This window comes from Mus caroli, unplaced genomic scaffold (genome assembly GCF_978045245.1).
Source record: "Mus caroli unplaced genomic scaffold, Mus_caroli_1 scaffold_8, whole genome shotgun sequence".
Classification (NCBI taxonomy): domain Eukaryota; kingdom Metazoa; phylum Chordata; class Mammalia; order Rodentia; family Muridae; genus Mus; species Mus caroli.
Genome location: NW_028227263.1, coordinates 48,453,500 through 48,475,996, shown reverse-complemented (window position 1 = coordinate 48,475,996; position 22,497 = coordinate 48,453,500). Strand labels below are relative to the sequence as shown.

Sequence of the window (22,497 nt, the reverse complement as noted above, 5' to 3'; positions counted from 1 at the left end):
CCACAGGATTTTGAGACTTCTGGTGAGTGGAACACAGAGTCTGCTCCAATCTTTAAACAGTGACAACGATAACAACTAACCCCAGAGATTACCAGATGGCGAAAGGTAAACGTAATAATCTTACTAACAGAAACCAAGACCACTCACCATCATCAGAACCCAGCACTCCCACTTCGCCCAGTCCAGGGCACCCCAACACACCGGAAAAGCTAGACACGGATCTAAAAGCATATCTCATGATGATGGTAGAAGACATCAAGAAGGACTTTAATAACACACTTAAAGAAATACAAAGGAACACTGGTAAACAGGTAGAAGACATTAAAGAGGAAGCACAAAAATCCCTTAAAGAATTGCAGGAGAACACTGCTAAAGAGTTACAAATCCTTAAAGAAAAACAGGATAACACAATCAAACAGGTAGAAGTCCTTAAAGAAAAACAGGAAAACACATCCAAACAGATGATGGAAATGAACAAAACCATACTAGACCTAAAAAGGGAAGTAGTCACAATAAAGAAAACCCAAAATGAGGCAACACTGGAGATAGAAACCCTAGGAAAGAAATCTGGAAGCATAGATACGAGCATCAGCAACAGAATACAAGAGATGGAAGAGAGAATCTCAGGTGCAGAAGATTCCATTCAAGGAAAATGTAAAACGCAAAAAGATCCTAACTCAAACCATCCAAGAAATACAGGACACAATGAGAAGACCAAACCTACGGATAATAGGAGTGGATGAGAATGAAGATTTTCAACTCAAAGGACCAGCAAACATCTTCAACAAAATTATAGAAGAAAACTTCCCAAATCTAAAGAAAGAGATGCCCATGAACATACAAGAAGCCTACAGAACTCCAAATAGACTGGACCAGAAAAGAAACACCTCCCGACACATTATAATCAGAACAACAAATGCTCTAAATAAAGATAGAATACTAAAAGCAGTAAGAGAAAAAGGCCAAGTAACATATAAAGGCAAGCTTATCAGAATTACACCAGATTTTTCACCAGAGACTATGAAAGCCAGAAGATCCTGGACAGATGTTATACAGACACTAAAAGAACACAAATTCCAGCCCAGGCTACTATAACCAGCCAAACTCTCAATTAACATAGATGGAGAAACCAAAGTATTCCACGACAAAACCAAATTCACACATTATCTCTCCACGAATCCAGCCCTTCAAAGGATAATAACAGGAAAAAACCAATACAAGGACAGGAACCATGCCCTAGAAACAACAAGAAGGTAATCCCTCAACAAACCTAAAAGAAGACAGCCACAAGAACAGAATGCCAACTTTAACAACAAAAATAACAGGAAACAACAATTCTTTTCCTTAATATCTCTTAATATCAATGGACTCAACTCCCCGATAAAAAGACATAGACTAACAAACTGGCTACACAAACAAGACCCAACATTTTGCTGCTTACAGGAAACTCATCTCAGAGAAAAAGATAGACACTACCTCAGAATGAAAGGCTGGAAAACAATTTTCCAAGCAAACGGTATGAAGAAACAAGCTGGAGTAGCCATTCTAATATCTGATAAGATTGACTTCCAACCCAAAGTCATCAAAAAAGACAGGGAGGGGCACTTCATACTCATCAAAGGTAAAATCCTCCAAGAGGAACTATCAATCCTGAATATCTATGCTCCAAATACAAAGGCAGCCACATTCATTAAAGAAACTTTAGTAAATCTCAAAGCACACATTGCACCTCATACAATAATAGTGGGAGACTTCAACACACCACTTTCACCAATGGACAGATCATGGAAACAGAAACTGAACAGGGACACAGTGAAACTAACAGAAGTTATGGATCAAATGGATCTGGCAGATATCTACAGAACATTCTATCCTAAAACAAAAGGATATACCTTCTTCTCAGCACCTCATGGTACCTTCTCCAAAATTGACCACATAATTGGTCACAAAACAGGCTTCAACAGATACAATAATATTGAAATTGTCCCATGCATCCTATCAGATCACCATGGACTAAGGCTGATCTTCAATAACAAAATAAATAATAGAAAGCCAACATTCACGTGGAAACTCAACAACAATCTTCTCAATGATACCTTGGTCAAGGAAGGAATAAAGAAAGAAATTAAGGACTTTTTAGAGTTCAATGAAAATGAAGCCACAACATACCCAAACTTATGGGATGCAATGAAAGCATTTCTAAGAGGAAAACTCATAGCTCTGAGTGCCTCCAAAAAGAAACTAGAGAGAGCACACATTAGCAACTTGACAACACACCTAAAAGCACTAGAACAAAAGGAAGCAAACTCACCCAAGAGGAGTAGACGGCAGGAAATAATCAAACTCAGGGGCGAAATCAACCAAGTGGAAACAAGAAGAACTATTCAAAGAATCAACCAATCAAGGAGCTGGTTCTTTGAGAAAATCAACAAGATAGATAAACCCTTAGCCAGACTCACTAGAGGGCACAGGGAAAGCATCCTAATTAACAAAATCAAAAATGAGAAAGGAGACATAACAACAGGTCCTGAAGACATCCAAAACACCATCAGATCCTTCTACCAAAGGCTATACTCAACAAAACTGGAGAACCTGGATGAAATGGAGAAGTTCCTAGACAGATACCAGGTACCAAATTTGAATCAAGATCAGGTTAATGATCTAAACAGCCCTATATCCCCCAAAGAAATAGAAGCAGTCATTAATAGTCTCCCAACCAAGAAAAGCCCAGGACCAGATGGGTTTAGTGCAGAGTTCTATCAAACCTTCAAAGAAGAACTAATCCCAGTTCTTCACAAACTATTCCACAAAATAGAAACAGAAGATACTCTACCCAACTCATTCTATGAAGCCACAATTACTCTGATACCTAAACCACAAAAAGACCCAACAAAGATAGAAAACTTCAGACCAATATCCCTTATGAATATTGATGCAAAAATCCTCAATAAAGTTCTTGCTAACCGAATCCAAGAACACATCAAAACAATCATCCATCCTGACCAAGTAGGTTTCATCCCAGGGATGCAGGGATGGTTCAATATACGGAAATCCATCAACGTAATCCAGTATATAAACAAACTCAAAGACAAAAACCACATGGTCATCTCGTTAGATGCAGAAAAAGCATTTGACAAGATCCAACAACCATTCATGATAAAAGTCTTGGAAAGATCAGGAATTCAAGGCCCATACCTAAACATGATAAAAGCAATATACAGCAAACCAGTAGCCAACATCAAAATAAATGGTGAGAAGCTTGAAGCAATCCCTCTAAAATCAGGGACTAGACAAGGCTGTCCACTTTCTCCATACCTATTCAACAGGGTACTTGAAGTCCTAGCCAGAGCAATTCGACAACAAAAGGAGATCAAAGGGATACAAATTGGAAAAGATGAAGTCAAAATATCACTTTTTGCAGATGATATGATAGTATATATAAGTGACCCTAAAAATTCCACCAGAGAACTCCTAAACCTGATAAACAGCTTCGGTGAAGTAGCTGGATATAAAATTAACTCAAACAAATCAATGGCCTTTCTCTACACAAAGAATAAACAGGCGGAGAAAGAAATTAGGGAAACAACACCCTTCTCAATAGTCACAAATAATATAAAATATCTTGGCGTGACTCTAACTAAGGAAGTGAAAGATCTGTATAATAAGAACTTCAAGTCTCTGAAGAAAGAAATTATAGAAGATCTCAGAAGATGGAAAGATCTTCCATGCTCATGGATTGGCAGGATCAACATTTTAAAAATGGCTATCTTGCCAAAAGCAATCTACAGATTCAATGCAATCCCCATCAAAATTCCAACTCAATTCTTCAACGAATTAGAAAGTGCAATCTGCAAATTCATCTGGAATAACAAAAAACCTAGGATAGCAAAAACTCTTCTCAAGGATAAAAGAACCTCTGGTGGAATCACCATGCCGGACCTAAAGCTCTACTACAGAGCAATTGTGATAAAAACTGCATGGTACTGGTATAGTGACAGACAAATAGACCAATGGAATAGAATTGAAGACCCAGAAATGAACCCACACACCTACGGTCACTTGATCTTCGACAAGGGAGCTAAAAACATCCAGTGGAAGAAAGACAGCATTTTCAACAAATGGTGCTGGCACAACTGGTTGTTATCATGTAGAAGAATGCGAATCGATCCATTCCTATCTCCTTGTACTAAGGTCAAGTCTAAGTGGATCAAGGAACTTCACATAAAACCAGAGACACTGAAACTTATAGAGGAGAAAGTGGGGAAAAGCCTTGAAGATATGGGCACAGGGGAAAAATTCTTGAATAGAACAGCAATGGCTTGTGCTGTAAGATCGAGAATTGACAAGTGGGACCTCATGAAACTGCAAAGCTTCTGCAAGGCAAAAGACACCATCAATAAGACAAAAAAACCACCAACAGATTGGGAAAGGATCTTTACCTATCCTAAATCAGATAAGGGTCTAATATCCAATATATATAAGGAACTCAAGAAGGTGGACTCCAGAAAGTCAAATAACCCCATTAAAAAATGGGGCTCAGAATTGAACAAAGAATTCTCACCTGAAGAATACCAAATGGCAGAGAAGCACCTGAAAAAATGTTCAACATCCTTAATCATCAGGGAAATGCAAATCAAAACAACCCTGAGATTCCACCTCACACCAGTCAGAATGGCTAAGATCAAAAATTCAGGTGACAGCAGATGCTGGCGAGGATGTGGAGAAAGAGGAACACTCCTCCATTGTTGGTGGGATTGCAAGCTTGTACAACCACTCTGGAAATCAGTCTGGCAGTTCCTCAGAAAATTGGACATAGTACTACCGGAGGATCCAGCAATACCTCTTCTGGGCATATATCCAGAAGATGTCCCAACCGGTAAGAAGGACACATGCTCCACTATGTTCATAGCAGCCCTATTTATAATAGCCAGAAGCTGGAAAGAACCCAGATGTCCCTCAACAGAGGAATGGATACAGAAATTATGGTACATTTACACAATGGAGTACTACTCAGCTATTAAAAAGAATGAATTTATGAAATTCCTAGCCAAATGGATGGACCTGGAGGGCATCATCTTGAGTGAGGTAACACAATCACAAAGAAACTCACACAATATGTATTCACTGATAAGTGGATATTAGCCCAAAACTTAGGATACCCAAGATATAAGATACAATTTGCTAAACGCATGAAACTCAAGAAGAATGAAGACCAAGGTGTGGACACTGTGCACCTTCTTAGAATTGGGAACAAATCACCCAGGGAAGGAGTTACAGAGACAAAGTTCGGAGCTGTGATGAAAGGATGGACCATCTAGAGACTGCCGTATCCAGGGATCCATCCCATAATCAGCTTCTAAACGCTGACACCATTGCATACACTAGCAAGATTTTGCTGAAAGGACCCAAAGATAGCTGTCTCTTGTGAGACTATGCAGGGGCCTAGCAAACACAGGAGTGGATGCTCACAGTCAGCTATTGGATGGATCACAGGGCTCCCAATGGAGAAGCTAGAGAAAGTACCCAAGGAGCTAAAGGGATCTGCAACCCTATAGTTGGAACAACATGATGAACTAACCAGTACCCCGGAGCTCTTGTCTCTAGCTGCATATGTATCGAAAGATGGCCTAGTCGGCCATCACTGGAAAGAGAGGCCCATTGGACTTGCAAACTTTATATGCCCCAATATAGGGGAATTCCAGGGCCAAAAGAATGGGAATGGGAGGGTAGGGAAGTGGGGGGAGGTATGGGGGACTTTTGGGATAGCATTGGAAATGTAATTGAGGAAAATATGTAATAAAAAAAAATAAAAAAATAAAATTAACTCAAACAAATCAATGGCCTTCTCTACACAAAGAATAAACAGGCTGAGAATGAAATTAGGGAAACAACACCCTTCTCAATAGTCACAAATAATATAAAATATCTTGGCGTGACTCTAACTAAGGAAGTGAAAGATCTGTATAATAAAAACTTCAAGTCTCTGAAGAAAGAAATTATAGAAGATCTCAGAAGATGGAAAGATCTCCCATGCTCATGGATTGGCAGGATCAACATTGTAAAAATGGCTATCTTGCCAAAAGCAATCTACAGATTCAATGCAATCCCCTTCAAAATCCCAAATCAATTCTTCAACGAATTAGAAAGTGCAATCTGCCAATTCATCTGGAATAACAAAAAACCTAGGATAGCAAAAACTCTTCTCAAGGATAAAAGAACCTCTGGTGGAATCACCATGCCGGACCTAAAGCTCTACTACAGAGCAATTGTGATAAAAACTGCATGGTACTGGTATAGTGACAGACAAATAGACCAATGGAATAGAATTGAAGACCCAGAAATGAACCCACACACCTACGGTCACTTGATCTTTGACAAGGGAGCTAAAAACATCCAGTGGAAGAAAGACAGCATTTTCAACAAATGGTGCTGGCACAACTGGTTGTTAACATGTAGAAGAATGCGAATCGATCCATTCCTATCTCCTTGTACTAAGGTCAAGTCTAAGTGGATCAAGGAACTTCACATAAAACCAGAGACACTGAAACTTATAGAGGAGAAAGTGGGGAAAAGCCTTGAAGATATGGGCACAGGGGAAAAATTCCTGAATAGAACAGTAATGGCTTGTGCTGTAAGATCAAGAATTGACAAGTGGGACCTCATGAAACTACAAAGCTTCTGCAAGGCTAAAGACACCACCAATAAGACAAAAAAACCACCAACAGATTGGGAAAGGATCTTCACCTATCCTAAATCAGATAAGGGACTAATATCCAATATATATAAAGAACTCAAGAAGGTGGACTCCAGAAAGTCAAATAACCCCATTAAAAATGGGGCTCAGAACTGAACAAAGAATTCTCACCTGAGGAATACCGAATGGCAGAGAAACACCTGAAAAAATGTTCAACATCCTTAATCATCAGGGAAATGCAAATCAAAACAACCCTGAGATTCCACCTCACACCAGTCAGAATGGCTAAGATCAAAAATTCAGGTGAAAGCAGATGCTGGCGAGGATGTGGAGAAAGAGGAACACTCCTCCATTGTTGGTGGGATTGCAAGCTTGGACAGGACCAGTCTTGTGTTGGGACAAATGCACTTCAGGCAGAACTGCCAAGCACCTTGCTCCTCCTGAGTAGGAATGGAGCTTGTTGTGTTATAGAAACAGAAAGCAGCTCGTGTGACTGGTCTTGGGAAGGGAGTCAGTGGAGAAGAGATGAGGTAGGGGATGGGCAAGGACTAATCCTATAGAACCATGTAGGCTGTGGAAGGCTGGATGGTGACAGTGTAATAGCATAGGGAGTCCTGGAAGGGTTTTAGTGGGGCAGAGACATTATTTGATCATGTGCATTTTAAAGGTCCACTGAGGTTCTTCAAAGGAGCATGTATAAGATGGAGTCAACTGTGTCTGCACTCTAGGCAGTGGTGTGCTGCCTCAGTGCCTGCAGGCCTCTTCAGCTCATCAGGGCACCTTTTCCGTGTGTGCTTGTTGCCTTTTTTTTATTCCTACTCTTTATAAGACCTCAGGTTATTCTAGCCTAAGGAAGCTGATGTCCAACACCAGAACGGTACTGACCTTTGGCAAATGTTTACAAGAATTATTGAAGTCACAGGAACAAATGGAGCTAAGTTACACTTTTCTCTCTTTCCAGAAAGAGCAATTTTTTTATATGTGCCTGGTAATAGCATTCATCTTGTCTGCACTTTTTCTGTTCGTCTGGGTAGAAACCTCCAATGAATATAACGGCTTTGACTGGTGAGTGCTGTTTTCTGTATTTTTATTGGTATATGGACTCCTTCACTGGAGGGCCACTTGGGCTTTCCCAGGTAGAAAAGATCTGGTGGTTTCGTAGCAAGGGTGGACAGGAGTGGAGTTAGCACAGTGGGTAAGAAGTGGGTAAGAGGGCAGTAGTCAGATGCTTACACCCAAACTTGCATCTCCCTTCTACCCTTGCTCACTCAACGCACAGAATGTCAAATGGTGTTCTCAGCTTTCCCTGGGCTACCAGCATCCCCAGCCCTCAGACAGGATCCTCTGTCATTTTCACTCTGAAGTCTTTGATTACTGATGTCCATACTTCTTGCTTGTCACGACTATGTCCCTCAGCCCTGCTTTCTCTGCTTTTCCTACAACCTTTGCTTCCTTATTTTCGTCTCTAGGGGTCCCTTGGAACTCTGAACACAGGGACACATCTCTCTTCTCAGCTCCCTTTCATGGCTAAGCTACTCCTGGACCAATCTCAGACATCCCAGCTTTTCTGGCCCCATGCATCCTATCATTTTTGTAAACCTAACCCATTATTTGGTGTTTGTGGGAGAAGGCATGTTTGTATGTGAGGCCTTCTTTCTTTCTTAATGAAATGCAATTTATTTTTCTCTTTATAAAGTTAAATCTGGTTGGTTATTTTAAATGTAAAAAATGCAGGAAATTAGGGCTGGAGAGATGCTCAGTAGATAAAGATATCTCTCACAGAGCCCACAAGTCTGAGTTCAGTCCCTACGACCCATATGGTGGGAGGAGAGAACTGATTCCTGCAAACTGTCCTTTGACCTCCACACATGAGAATACACTGGCACAATGAATGACTGTAATACTTTTTAAATGCAGAAAATTAGAAAATAATCACATTTTCAAGTGACAATCACAACCTACCTTTTTCCTGTGCTTATTTTATACCATTATGTTTATACTATTTCTTATAACTTTGCTTTGTATTTTTATATAAAATAAACAAAAGCAGTCAATAAATTATTAAAACTCATATTGAATGTTATTTTTATGTGATTCCAGAATATGACATGAAAGTTAATATGGCATTAACTTTGCTTTCTGTATGGTTGGGTGGTGGGACAGGGGCTGGCCTCAAACTGGCATTCTCACTGACTCCATTCCCACTGTCTAAGAGCTGGGATTACAAGTCTCTGCTATCATGGCTAAGAAGCTGGGGTGGGGTTGTTTACTTATTTTTGCCTAGGCATTATGAACAACATTCATGCCTTGATAAGCTAATGATAAAGTCCAATTTTCATTTTTTGACTAATGTTCCTCAGAATAGATTAGTACAACTGGCATTGAGAGAATGAATACTTAAAATCAGTTCTGTTTCTTTGCCAATGTGCTTTCTCAAAAGATTATGGCCAGTTCTGCTTACAGTAGCGGTAAAAGATGGTTCCTGTTGTAAGCTGCCAGTGGCAACATTAAAGATTCCAGTTTGATTACTCAAAAAGTCTTCTTGATGGAGTTGTTTTGTTTGAATTTGAGTCATTTGTGTTTCAAAGCAGTTTTAAAAAATATATTCTCTTTAGAAGCGTTTCTTCCTTTGTGGTGTTTATGCTTTGAGCATGTTCAATACATTTTATCAGTTTCTAAGCAAGTTTATTATGGATCTATTCTGAATTATTCTTCAACACATGCATTTCAATTGTTCTCTGTGTATATGGATTTTAAGATATCTGGCATGAGATCTCCAGAGGACTAAGGTTGTACAATGTCTAATATTCACAAGCTTGTACTCCCCCCACCCCTTGAATGCTAACTAAGTCCTGTAGCTAAGCACAGCAGAAGTTGTCTGGTGGCGACATTCATAAAGCCTTTGAATTTCCTTTAACAAGAACCTGCTGGGGACTATTTCTGGAAGTTCCTATTTTTGTGATGATGGATCTATTTCATCTTTATTCTTGAAGGGTATCTTAGACAGTCTTAGACTTCTAATCTGCAGTTCTTCTCTTCGCACAGTGACTCCCTTACTTTCCCATCTTGTTGCTTTGTTTATGTTGAGAAGTGTGCTTATCCATCTTTGGTCTTTTGAACCGAAGCTGTCCTTGAAAAACTTGCCTTCTTTTAAGAGTGTTCTCTTTATTTGGTTTCCATGATTTTATGATCATGTGCATGGGTTTATTTGTTTTCATTCTGCTTTAAGCTTATGTTGTTTCTTTAGTTTGCAGTTTGGTATCCGTGTTAGAGACCCTTTATTGAGGCAGGAAAGATGGCTCAACAGGTAAAGACTGACAACATAAATTTGATCCCTGAAGCCCACATGGTGTAAGGAGAGAGATGACTCCCACAAGAGGTCTTCTGACTGCCACATGTATACTGTGACATGTACCTCCGGTGTCCACAAAATAGATACATATAAATAATATTTACAAAGAAGATGCATATTTTCCTTAGACTGCAACTCTCCAGTGAAGAAAAAAACTGCTTAGGAAACATTAAGAAGCGGCTTAAATTGGGCCAGTCCATGTAAAATGAGCCCTCTGCGCAGCCCTCAGTATTACATAGACCCAGTTTAAAGAAGTGGTGGCCAAAAAGAGACTTCCCTTTTCAGGTTCCATTATGTATTAGCAGTCACATAAGCAAAATCCTCTTCATTCTAAATGACACTCCTTTTGACCCATCATCCCTCCATGAAGAGTGACCACAGATGACAGAGACAGAAGGAGTAGAAGAGGGAGAGAGAAAGATCTTAGTTCTTCCTTCCCTCTGAGAGCTGAGAGCAGCCCTGAGCCTGCTGAGTGAGAGAGCAGCTAGCCCTGTGCTTGCTGAGAGTACATGGGTTCAGTCAAGTGGGTCCCCAGTGATCAAATACCTTAAAGACAGCTTTTGGAGTTGAGAAGAATAAAAATAAATAAAATGATGAGCAAGATGATGGTGAAGAAAGATTAAATGTGAATTAAATGTCAATTCTTAAGTTTTTCTTGTCATTTGGAAGCAAAGTCAATATCAACACTCAATTACTGTTTGAGTAGTAATACTTTGGCCTCATGTAAACCACTAGTAAGATCATCTTTGATCTTTTAAATTTAATCTTCTTTTTAAGGTCTCTTAGTGTTTTTTAAAAGCAGTACTATGTTTGTTCTGTGAATCCAAGTGTTTATGTCTCTGAAAATCATTTTTTAAAACTTTTAAAAAGTATTTATTTGTGTGTGTGTGTGGGGCGTGGTACATGTGTGGAAGCAAGAGTACAGCTTGGAGGAGTCAGTTCTCTCCTTCCACCATATAGGCTCTGAAGATCAAACTCATGTCATCAGGCTTGGTGGCTTGGTGGTACCTTTACTCTCGGAGTCATCGCCCAGACTCGGATCTTAGATGGCAAGTCCCTTTACTCTCAGAGTCATCGCCCAGACTTGGATCTTAGATATATTTTCTTTATCTTTTTTGATAGTTCTATTAATTGCATTTTGTTGGGCACAATTACATTTGCTTTGAGAGCTTCATTGGGTCCCTTTTTTTTTCATCCAACTTCTGAATTGGACCCTGGCCTCTCATACACGAGACACATAGTTCCCACTGAGCTACATCCCGCAGCCCTCCTTACATGAGAGCTTTCACAGAGTGCCCCTCCCTTGCAGCATCTCTACCCAAGGAGCTTCTTGCTAGGAAAGCCACCGCCCTTTTATTTAAAAAATATATATGTCTTTGAAGTATTTTTCTAGTTTCTGAGTGGAAAGAAGGTCATCTCTGTCTTCTTGAAATAAAAAGTATAGACTCTTTGACCTAGAAAACCTAGACAAATACAACATTGTCTTTCTGAACAAGTCGCTAGGATAGTTCCCATAGATGGTACATGAGGAACAACATGTGTAGGACCCAACTCTCTCATACAGATGAGAGCAGATGTGGAAGAAGGTGTACACGGACCTGGATGGGGCTTGAAAGGTAGAGACAACTAGTCGTAATGATGTAATTAATTTAGGGGGTGTGGGGTTTAAATATTCTTGGCCCAGGGAATGGCATTATTAGGAGGTTTGGCCTTCTTGGAGGAAGTCTGTCCCTGTGTGGGTGGGCTGTGAGACCTTTCTCCTAGCTGCCTGTGAGACAGTCTTCTCCTGTCTGCCTTTGGAGCAAGAGGTGGAACTCTTAGCTTCTTCTGCACCATGCCTGCTTGAATTCTGCCATGCTTCCTGCCGTGATGATAATGGACTGACCCTCTGAACCTGTAAGCCAGCTCCAGTTGAATGCTGTCCTTTAGCAGAGTTGCCTTGGTTATGGTATCTGTTCACAGCAATGGAAACTCTAACCAAGACAGAGAGTGATTCTTTTTCTTTTGTTATTGCAGAATTTCTACATCACAATTGATTATTAAAGATGATATAAATTTGAATATATATTATAAATAACTTTTTAAAGATCTCTCTACTTATAGAGGCTTCATTAATATATCTGGTTGCTTGTAGTTCAAAATTAAAATAAAAAAAATCCCCAAAGTGCTCATAGATCTGTGCACAAGTGCTTCTCTTCTTCCCTCCACCATTGGTTAATGCTTCCTCTAACCCATTCTTGTCTTTACCCTTAATGTAGATGCTATTACTCATTCCTCTTATATTTTAAGCATTGAAATATTTTTTCCAGGGTTGTTTATCTAGGGACAGGATGCTGGTTCTTTTGGTCCATTTTAGTGCTTAGTGCAGCTGGGATCATGGTTGCCTACACTACCTTGCTTTTGGTGAGTGATGCTTCTCATTTTTTTCCTCCTTAAACAGCCTCATGGGCTACTCCTTCCTGTGCTAGTGTATCTATCTGTAGTCCTTGATATTAGTAGAGTTGGAGTTTACACCATCTCCTTCAATTTCATGCACAAGGGGTGGCTGAAGGAGATTTATGCTATTTAGAGTATGTGTCTAATCAAGCTGACCCTTGAGCAGGTGACAGAGCACCCCTATTTTATTCCCCCATTTAATAGTCTATCCATTAATTTACTCAGTATTATTTAAATGCCAAGAGCTTTACACTCCTAGTCTATATACAACAAACCAGTTCTACACAAACACTAGTCATGCAGTTCAGATGCAAACTATTTGTGTATGACCCTGCCTCTGTTGCATGACATGGTAAAGTCATGTTGCATGAAGAATGCACACCATGTAAGACAAAGGTCCATGAAAAGGGAGAACCAAACAGAAAGATAACTCTAGGAAAAACTGTACTTACTTTAATTTCATAATTTCATGTTTCCATTGATTTCTCTCTGACACACAAGAGTCAATCCCTTAAATATGTTACAAATTGCAATATTTTTCTTCTAAAATGTATTAATCATTGTGAAAATACTGTAATAAGTACTGAGTATGTAGAAACCAATAAAAGTAAAATGTGGTTTCTATCTTCATGGAGAGCCCTTGATAGAAATAATGTGTTCACTCTGTTTCTTGCTGACAGTTGAAACTTGGTGGGGGAGGGCGGTATTTGACCTACAGTTTGAAAGATGTAGTCGTCTGTAGTGGAGAAGGAAAGGCGGCAAGCGGCAGGCAAATGGAGCGCCTGGTCATCTTAAGTCTCTTGGCCAGGAAGCCAAGGGAGATCCATATTCACCCGCAGCTCCCTTTGTCCTTTTTTCTCAGCCTAAGGCCTCAGCCCAGAGAATGCTGCTGTCCATATTCAGAGTGAGTCTTCCTTCCTACGTCAGATCTTTCTGTTAAAAATTTCATAATACAAACATGCAGAAGTATTTCCAGGGTGGTTCTAAATCCAATCAAATTGACAAGGAAAATTAATCTTCACAGATCGGAATGAGATAAAGTTATGGCTGTTTCTTCATTCATTGTTTAGAATCTCTTAGACAACCAAGTCACAGGAAAATGTAACTGTTTCCGATGGAATTTTGTAATTATCATTAGAAATACCCACATGAAACTTGTCAAGGCTTCTAAGAGGGAAGAGAGAGTTTCTAGCAAAGAACATCAAATACAACTTGATAAAAGAGGTAGCACTGGAGGGCTGGCATAGTCAGTAAAGGGTCTCCAGAATCAGACCCAGGGCTGCAGTGGGGGCAGGGCAGAGGCAGGGAAGCTCTTGAAGCTCATTGACTAGGTAGCAATGAACTTCAGGTTCAGTGAAAGACCGTTCATCCAAAGATAAAAGTAGTCCATATACTTGTGTAAATGTATGCATGTATATGACCACATGTGCAAACATCTACACCAAATACACACACACACACACACACACACACACATACCCCAAAACGTAGCAGCATTGGAGTGGAATCTTGAACAGATAATGATTTTGGACATATGGAGATTGAAATGGGAAGGAACATTGTGAGCCGAGAAAACATATTTGAGAGAGTAATAAGAGTTTAAATAAATTTGATATTTTGTTAGGAAAAGACTAGTGTAGAGTGATGGGGAGACACAATGTGTGACAGATTTTGAAAGGCTTTGAAAGTAAGAGTAAGGTACTGGGCAAACATGGGTTTCTGTTTTCAGAAAATCTTTCTAGAAGTTGTGATGTGAAGGTAGAATCTTTCTTTTCAGTGAGAAAGATGCAGATGTAATATATGCTCTAAGCTAAATTCTGGGCCACTGAATTGTACCTCGCTTATATACAATCAGTGGGGAAATAGGATTGTTAGCTTCCAGCATGAGAATATTAGTGCCCAGGAGTCTCCATTTCAACAGACTCCTTAGCCTACATCTCTTGGACAATGGTGAGGAAGGAGAGAGGCCTGGCTTCACACCCCCTCCCCCCATCATAAGGGCGCTTACTTTGAGATCTCAGTGTGAAGCTCAGTGGAGAGAATGCTGTGCACTGTGTGAGGCCCCGGGTTTGATTCCCAGCAGTGAAGAACAAAGGTTATTGAGCAGTAATTTTGGTCAAGGTTACTATAACTTGACCAAACTCTCCTAAGCTTTGGTTGCTTTTTAAATGAGAATGATGTTTAATAAAATGGTATTTTTATAGGGCTGAGTAAAAATAAATAAAATTGTATATACCAAATTATTGTAGTAAAAGGTAAGTGCTTTGTACACGAGTATGCTAACATATGAGGACTCAGGTTTGCAGTTTCTGTGTTCATACTGACTTGAAGACTGGCTAGATTCCGACTTAGATTTAAAATGTATTGAGCATATTCCAACTGTAATGACAATCAACATCATCAATACCAGTCCTGGAAAGAGCTTTTAGATGACCCTTGGGAGAGTTGGCTTGGAAACTCTCTTCTCTTGTTAGTGAATCTAAGCACTATCAGGCATGAAGTCCATCACAGAGAAAATAGTGTGCAGAAATTCAGGAAGCATCAGTGATAATGGCTGTGAGATCCCAGAGGAGAGAATAATGAATTCTTCCTAGGATGCTAATAGAAGCTACAGACAGGAAGTGACATTTGAACTGGCTTCAAGGGTCAGTGGCATGGGGAAGATGAGTCTAAAAGGGATGAGAAGTACCATGGCAAGAGAGAATAAAGGGTAGCCCCACGAAGCAAAGGTTGTGCCCATCCTGAGAGGCTCCTGAGCCACTGGGCTGTTCTGGGCTTGACTTTAGTAAGCTGGAAATAATCACCTCGCCTCCTTTGCTTTGCAGTTGCTTGGGTTTCTGTTGCTCTGGGAAAGGATTGAACTAAACTTGCATACTTCTCATAAGGTAAGACAGCGTGGTCCTCACAGGAGTCCACAGATGGCATGGGGCTGCCCAGCGCTCCATGCTACATGTGCATCTGGCCCTCTTTCTCTACTCTCTGGACAGATCTGCTTGTGCTGTTTAACTGAAATACCTAAACTCCTGAAATAGGAACTGAAGTGCAGAGCTTGCTGAGTCGATACCACTTTTTCTTTCTTTTTTTAAAATTAGGTATTTTCCTCATTTACATTTCCAATGCTATTCAAAAAGTTCCCAATACACTCCCCCCCCCACTCCCCTACCCATTCCCATTTTTTTGGCCCTGGCGTTCCCCTGTACTGGGGTATATAAAGTTTGCAAGTCCAATGGGCCTCTCTTTCCAGTGATGGCTGACTAGGCCATCTTTTGATACATATGCAGCTAGAGTCAAGAGCTCCAGGGTACTGGTTAGTTCATATTGTTGTTCCACCTATAGGGTTGCAGATCCCTTTAACTCCTTGGGTACTTTCTCTAGCTCCTCCATTGGGGGCCCTGTGATCCATCCAATAGCTGACTGTGAGCATCCACTTCTGTGTTTGCTAGGCCCCGGACTTGTCTCACAAGAGACAGCTATATCTGGGTCCTTTCAGCAAAATCTTGCTAGTGTATGCAATGGTGTCAGCGTTTGGAAGCTGATTATGGGATGGATCCCTGGATATGGCAGTCTTTAGATGGTCCATCCTTTTGTCACAGCTCCAAACTTTATCTCTGTAACTCTTTCCATGGGTGTTTTGTTCTCAATTCTAAGAAGGGGCACAGTGTCCACTTTTTCTTTCTTTCTCCCAGTGGCTCATGTCATATTCCCCAGCTTTGCTCTTTCTGCCCCAGTGAAATCTTAGGCACATTTCTTACTTTTGCCGTTTCTTTCCATCACAATAGCATTCTCATTTAAGTCAGTAAAATTGTGGTTCACAGTAATAACCCCATCCCCAACTTTCTAAACTTCTACTTCTAAAACATTCTATGTCCTCTATTTGGACTTGACTCAGCCTCTGCCTGTCATGATGGAGAGGGCAGTGGCTCTTTTCACAATGACATTTTCCTTGGGTTAGTGCCTGCTTCCTCTGAAACTTCTTTAAGACCTGAGTGACCTTTCCTTAAATGAATCCTTTTAAAATGATACCACCATGGCTTCTCTCAATCAGTTTGTACCTGGTCCTCAGAGACTAGGCAACCTCATTCCACGCTCTGTGTACCAATAGCACGCTTGCAGCATGGAGTTTCTAACTTTGTCCTGTCATTGATAGATCAGCTCAAGTGGCATGTTCTTCCTTTTTTTTTTTTTTTTTTTTTTTTATAGACCTCCTCAAGCATGGTTGTGACTGCATGCTTATGTTTCTCCAAATCTGGGAACACATCAAGTCTTTTGAGTGGCATCCTTAAATCTCTTCTTACTTAAATGAGAAATTCAAATTGGAAGTATAACTTAAAGATTATTAAAATATATGGAAATTGAAGCCATGAACTGTTGCATGAGAAGAATATATATCAAAAAGAAAAGAAAAGGCCTTAGCGCTAATACTATCCATTTTAGACATTGGACACAAGAAACTTATTATTCCATCAGCCCCCTTTCAACAAATCTTCAACCGAGACATCGCTGGCATCCCACTTTTATTAAGCACAGCTATTATCTTCAGCCAGGAGCAGATGAGGTATATGCTCTAAGCTAAATTCTAGCCACAGAATCGTCTTCCCCTCTTCATTCACAACCAGCAAGAAATTGTTTTGTTAGTTTCTAAAGTGGGAATGCTAGTATCCAATTAAATCATAAGTTTTAGTGAACTTTTTTTTTACCCTACCTTTTTTGGATACATGTAATGATTATTGAATCAGTTTCAGAGAACAAAGTGCTGCTTAAATCTTAGATTCTGGTATCCCAAAGTGAAAATCTCTGATATATGTTCCTATTAGTAAAGTTAGACTGGTTTATAAAATTATGTTTTCTTCTTGTCTGGCATCATCCTTAGAATTAGTTCCTATACATCTTCAATGGGATTTTTGTCCATCAAGTTGATAAAATCTTGCCATTGTTTTTCAAACCTTCTTGTCCTGAAGTGTTTCTGGATCTAACTGCAGTTATGAATCTGTGGTAGTGAGAAGTGATGGAGGGGGTTTTGAGAGGATGTGACTTTCCCTTGGAAGGTAATTACTTTAGTTAGGCCTTCAAACTAGCAAGAACAAGACCTATTGAGTCTGATTTTATTGGCAAGGGTGATTCTTTAGGGCTTGCAAGTCTTTTATCCTTTTTCAGAATAACTCAGAAGGGATAGGATTAGCAGCAGGTCTAGACTCTCTAGATTACCCAGGAAAGCTCAGAGAGTGCTTTTAGATTCCAGTGATGAGTCAAAGTCCTTGTAAACATGCTAATAATTCGACTTCCTTATAAAAACCCCTAAGGTATCAGTTAGCTAGTAATAATGGGATGCCTCTGAAATTTTCTAACAAGATAGACCTAATATATCTTGGTTGCTTTTACTTTAAATAAGCCTGGAATTACAGGTTTTTTTTTTTTTTTAATGATGGAAAAGGACTTGCTGGAGCTGTATAATTAATAGAGTGATAGATAAGGATGCTATGTACACAAAACGGCTCCTTGTGTAAGGCAGCATTTCTATATATTTGGCTCAAAACGCACCCCATGTTCTAAGCTCAAAATCAGAATGCCTGACAAATGTGGATGAGTAAAGAAAGCTCTCCTGGGTAGCTGTGTTTTACATGACCAGATTTCCCCAAGAGAAAATATTTGATTTGTACCCTATGATTGTTTACATCCTTTAATTCATCTGTAAAGCTTGGTGTTGAATAAGAGGTTAAATTCGCCAGTTCAACTGCTAAATGCATTTAGTTTGCTAATAGGCTGCTTACTTTAAGTTTATGTATTTGAGAGCTTTGCTTGCACTTCTTTATTTTTTAAGTCAAAGAGGAGGAAAAGGTTTGTAATAACTGTTATTGAAATTGAGTGGATGGCTAAGAATGAAAATCATTGAAAATGGCCTGGCTTAAGGATGGAGATACTAGATTGGTAGAAGCATCCAGCCACACAATTATGTAATTCCTTCTAGTCCCACTATACAGCAAAGACTTAAGAAGAATGAAAGTGAGTTATTGGAGCCACCTAACACTGAGGACTCACAAGGCAGTTAGATGGAAAAAACAGGGCTAAGGTGGTATAACTAATCATGTGCAGTTCACAAGGACAGTTCTGATTCCAATCTGCTGTCTAGAAGTAAAAAACCAAACCAAACCAAACACCTTTCTCTTTGCCCAGGTCTTCATTTTCCTAGTCATTATCCTGTGCTCCTTCTTACTTGGTATTTTAAGCCATTTCTGGAAGGACAAGTGGCTGATAGCTGGGCTGTCACTGCAGGTAAGCATTCCTCTATAGTTCTCAGCCCAATGTCCATCTGTGGCTAGTCTGACTTTTGGCTTTTCCCCAGATCTTTGCTCCCTTCGTGCACCTGAGCCTTATAACTGTGATGATTATAATTTCCTGGCCTCTATCCATCTGCATGGCCCGCTTGGAATCAGAAGGTACATGATGTGAGGTGGAACCTTGCCTGATCTCCCCAACTTGCACATACCACTCAAAGAAACAGAAATGAGAGCTAGCTACCCATGTACCTCTTTGAAATTTCTTTAGCATATTGTGAAGGCATTTTTTTCTATGGTATCACTTACCAACCTCTGTAGCCTATCATAGTATTTCTATGACTAAGTTAGCCTTCTTCTGAGAAGGATTCTTTTAGAAAAACATCTTTTCCCTCTATGTTAATGCACACCATTTATCTGGGGCAATGGGGACAGCAGAGGGCATCTTAATTCTGCTTTGACCTGAATGCTACTTATAAGACGTAGCCTGTCCATACACAAACGTCACTGGTTTCAATTAACACTGTGTCCTGAGAGTGCTGGTTCTATCAGGCAACCCAGAGAAGTCCTCTGTGAGTCCCTGTTCTACCCAGCAACTTAAAGAGTCAAGAATGGCTGCCTCTGCAGCCGGATTCTTCTCTATTCTTTTGCAATGATAGTGGAAACAGGACAATGAGCTCTGGATGCTGAACTGCTTTGCAAATGCAAAACAGTGGGGTCTTCTTTCTCCATCTCTCTTTTTACTATTGGTTAAGTAAAGGACACTTGCTTCCTAGCTTGTGGGAGGTTGCAGGCAAGTGAAGGGTTGGCTTAATATTGGTGCTGGTGTGTGTGTGTGTGTGTGTGTGTGTGTGTGTGTGTGGTGATTGTAGTACATTTTAGAAAATATTTCTAGGGCAGAAACTTAAAGTGAACATCAATAAACTATTTTCTCTATTTTAGTTAAAGTAAGAAGATACAGGATGGCAGATTACGAGCAAGAAATACAGGAGAGGTGTAATGTATTCCAAAGGTTAAGAGGTTAGAGATGGAGATCTCAATTTGAAAGTCACTGAAGCATAGGTAGTAATTTAAACAACGTACAAGTGGGCGGGAATCCTCAGAGGTCTAAAACAGAAGGTGTTGGGAAGCAGTTGATAATAGGAATTAAAGATAGCTTGTGGTATGGGAGCTGGTATGGGTGGAGGTGTGGGAAGAAGAGAAAGAAGGAAGAAACAAAACTAGTAGTATTTATCAACTATGATAAGCCAGCACTGTTGCACCACCTCTGTGAGCAGTGTTAGCTGCCAGACAGACCTAATTTACAGAAAAAAGGTGAAGACCCAGAGAAGTTACATCATGTGTCCTCAGTTACTATAAGAGGTGATAGAGCTTATACCCACATTCCTGCCACTTGGTACCTTTCCCACTACACTGCTCCACCCTAAGTTAGAAAGTCTCTTGAGATGATCTTTGCAGCCATCAGGGCTCTTTCAGAGCCAGCCAAGCTCCTCTTCTGAGATGCTGTTTCTAATATTTTCTTCCTTTTCTTCCCTCCCCTCCCTCGTGCAGCCTCCTTTCCCTTCCTCCCACCCACCTTCTGTACCGTTTTTCCATTTTTACTTTCAAGTTCCAGCAATATTGCCTTAATAATAATTTCTTTGTCTGAAATGTAGGTCAGTGGTAAAGCACTTGCCTGGCAAATATGTGGTCTGGATTCAATACCCAGCCCTGAGAAAAGTCTTATATCTGAACAATCCTGTGTATGCATATCTAACCCCCGAAAGAGGATGTGATAGAAATAGAAAAGCAAGTCATGGCCTGGCTGCAGCCTCGGGAAGTTAGCTGTTTGAAATGGCTCTCCATCCCTCTTCCTTTTTACCCACTTGTCTCTTCTTCCAACTTTTTCAGCTCTACAAATCGCTGCTGGACTGTCCTTCCTGATCATTCTTTTATGCCTTTATTTGATGCCACTGGGGATTTATTCTCCCTGTATTCTGAAGAAGGAGAATTTAGGACCTAAGCCCACCCTCTTTGGACATAGAGGTGCACCCATGGTAGGTCTGAGAACATTGAGCTTGGACGAAGGTAGGTAGGTATGGTGCCTGTGGATGAGAGGAGGGAACCTCAGAAACCTCAGCAACCCCAGGGAGGAAAAGGAATCTTGGCATAACAAGAATAAAGACTTGTATATGTTGTATTTGAACTGAGGTCATCTAACTCCTGGTCAGCTTCTCTTTACAGTGCCCAGTGTTTGGCCTCTTTGACAAGAGAGCACAGGGAACCAAGCTCTGATTTTCAAAGCCCTTTCATTCCCAGGCTCTATGCCTACCACCAAAGAAATGTTGGGAGGAACGATTCTAAGGCATAGCGATTAATGTCCCTTTCTTCCATAGTTGGCGCCAGAGAATACCATGATGTCCTTTGAGAAGGCTGTTGAACTTAATGTTTCTGGCCTGGAGACAGATATATACTTAAGGTAGGACTAGGGTAGAGCGGAAGAGGGGAGTTGTCCAATGTCAGGGGATAGGACCAGTTGGCTCAAGGTGTAAAGAGAATAAGCCTTGAAGAGTTTCCTCCATGTTTGAATAGCATATTTGCACATACCATATATATTAACCATGTCTCCCTTATAAAATATATTCCTTTACCTCTGTCTTCTTTACCAAAAGCTCACAAGCCACATGCAATTCAAGTGGTTTTCCAGTGTAAACACTAACCCAAACTCAGGACTCACTCATTAACACTCCCTAGATATCTGCTATATTCTAGGCTGCCTTCTGAGTGTTCAGGAGTTGCAGTTGAGTGAGATACAGTCATCTTTACCTTCCTGGGTTGAAGGAGATGTGGCATAGTTGCAGGTAAGCACAGAACAAGGCCATTTGTGATAACAAGCCTTTCAGAGAAGACTAAATCAAGTGCAAGGGAGCCTCAGTGAAGGAGAAGGATATTTCCTATTCTGTGAAAGAAATCATCTATATGCTTAAAGTTATGTGTGGGTTAACCTTAAAGGAAAATATTCTACTAACCAGAGAGGAAGTCATTCCAGACAAAAGCATCAACCTATTTGAAGGCATATTAATGAGCAATAAACAAGTCAAAGAGACCCATAAATGTGTAGTGGAAAGTCAGGGTGTCAGAGGCTAGGTGGCTTATTGATTTTTGTTGTTGTTGTTGTTGATTTGTTTCTTTGTATTTGTTTTTTAATTTTATTACTGTTTGTTGGCTTAAGCATGTATACATGTGTCCCATGGTGTGTAGTAACAGAGGCCATAGAATGGAGTTAGTTCTTCCTTTCCATCATGTGGGCCCCAGAGATCAAAATCAGGTTGTCACATTTGAGAGGATGTGACTTTGCCTTGGAAGGTAACCTCTAAGGTGATACCTGTTCTTGAAGACAAAAGGAGTTCCTTATAGATAACAAAGATATGGGTTTTGTTTTTCCATCTGTTCATCTAACTTTTGATCTTTTGATTGGAGAATTAAGGCCATTAATATTTAAAGTTATTATTAAAAAGTGTGTTGATAACCATCAATTTATTGCCTTTTTGCTATTTGTCTTCTTAGTCCTATTTTATATTTCAGTAATTATAACTTCATTTGTTTACTTTCTGAAGTGTTTGGGCCCCACCTATCTATAGGTATCAATGGTCACTGAGAGTGGGAGAATCTGTTTTCTCCAGGGACAAGCTTTTTGATAGGTCACCCAACCCTAGGTGGTCCCTAAACACATGCATATATGACCAACACCAAAGAGCCTCAGT

At 40.1% G+C, this 22,497-nt stretch overlaps 1 protein-coding gene across 1 annotated transcript in view; it reads left to right on the top strand.

Annotated features, from left to right (window-relative positions):
- The window catches only part of Gdpd4 (glycerophosphodiester phosphodiesterase domain containing 4), a 117,261-nt gene that overhangs the window by 32,470 nt on the left and 62,294 nt on the right, over positions 1-22,497 (top strand). Inside the window, exons 3-10 of the mRNA XM_021167569.2 lie at positions 7,656-7,759; positions 12,356-12,449; positions 15,308-15,367; positions 18,654-18,752; positions 18,823-18,916; positions 19,697-19,774; positions 20,645-20,790; positions 21,130-21,212. Of these exons, the coding sequence (XP_021023228.1) occupies positions 7,656-7,759; positions 12,356-12,449; positions 15,308-15,367; positions 18,654-18,752; positions 18,823-18,916; positions 19,697-19,774; positions 20,645-20,790; positions 21,130-21,212 (758 nt within the window). The remainder of the gene's footprint in view (positions 1-7,655; positions 7,760-12,355; positions 12,450-15,307; positions 15,368-18,653; positions 18,753-18,822; positions 18,917-19,696; positions 19,775-20,644; positions 20,791-21,129; positions 21,213-22,497) is intronic.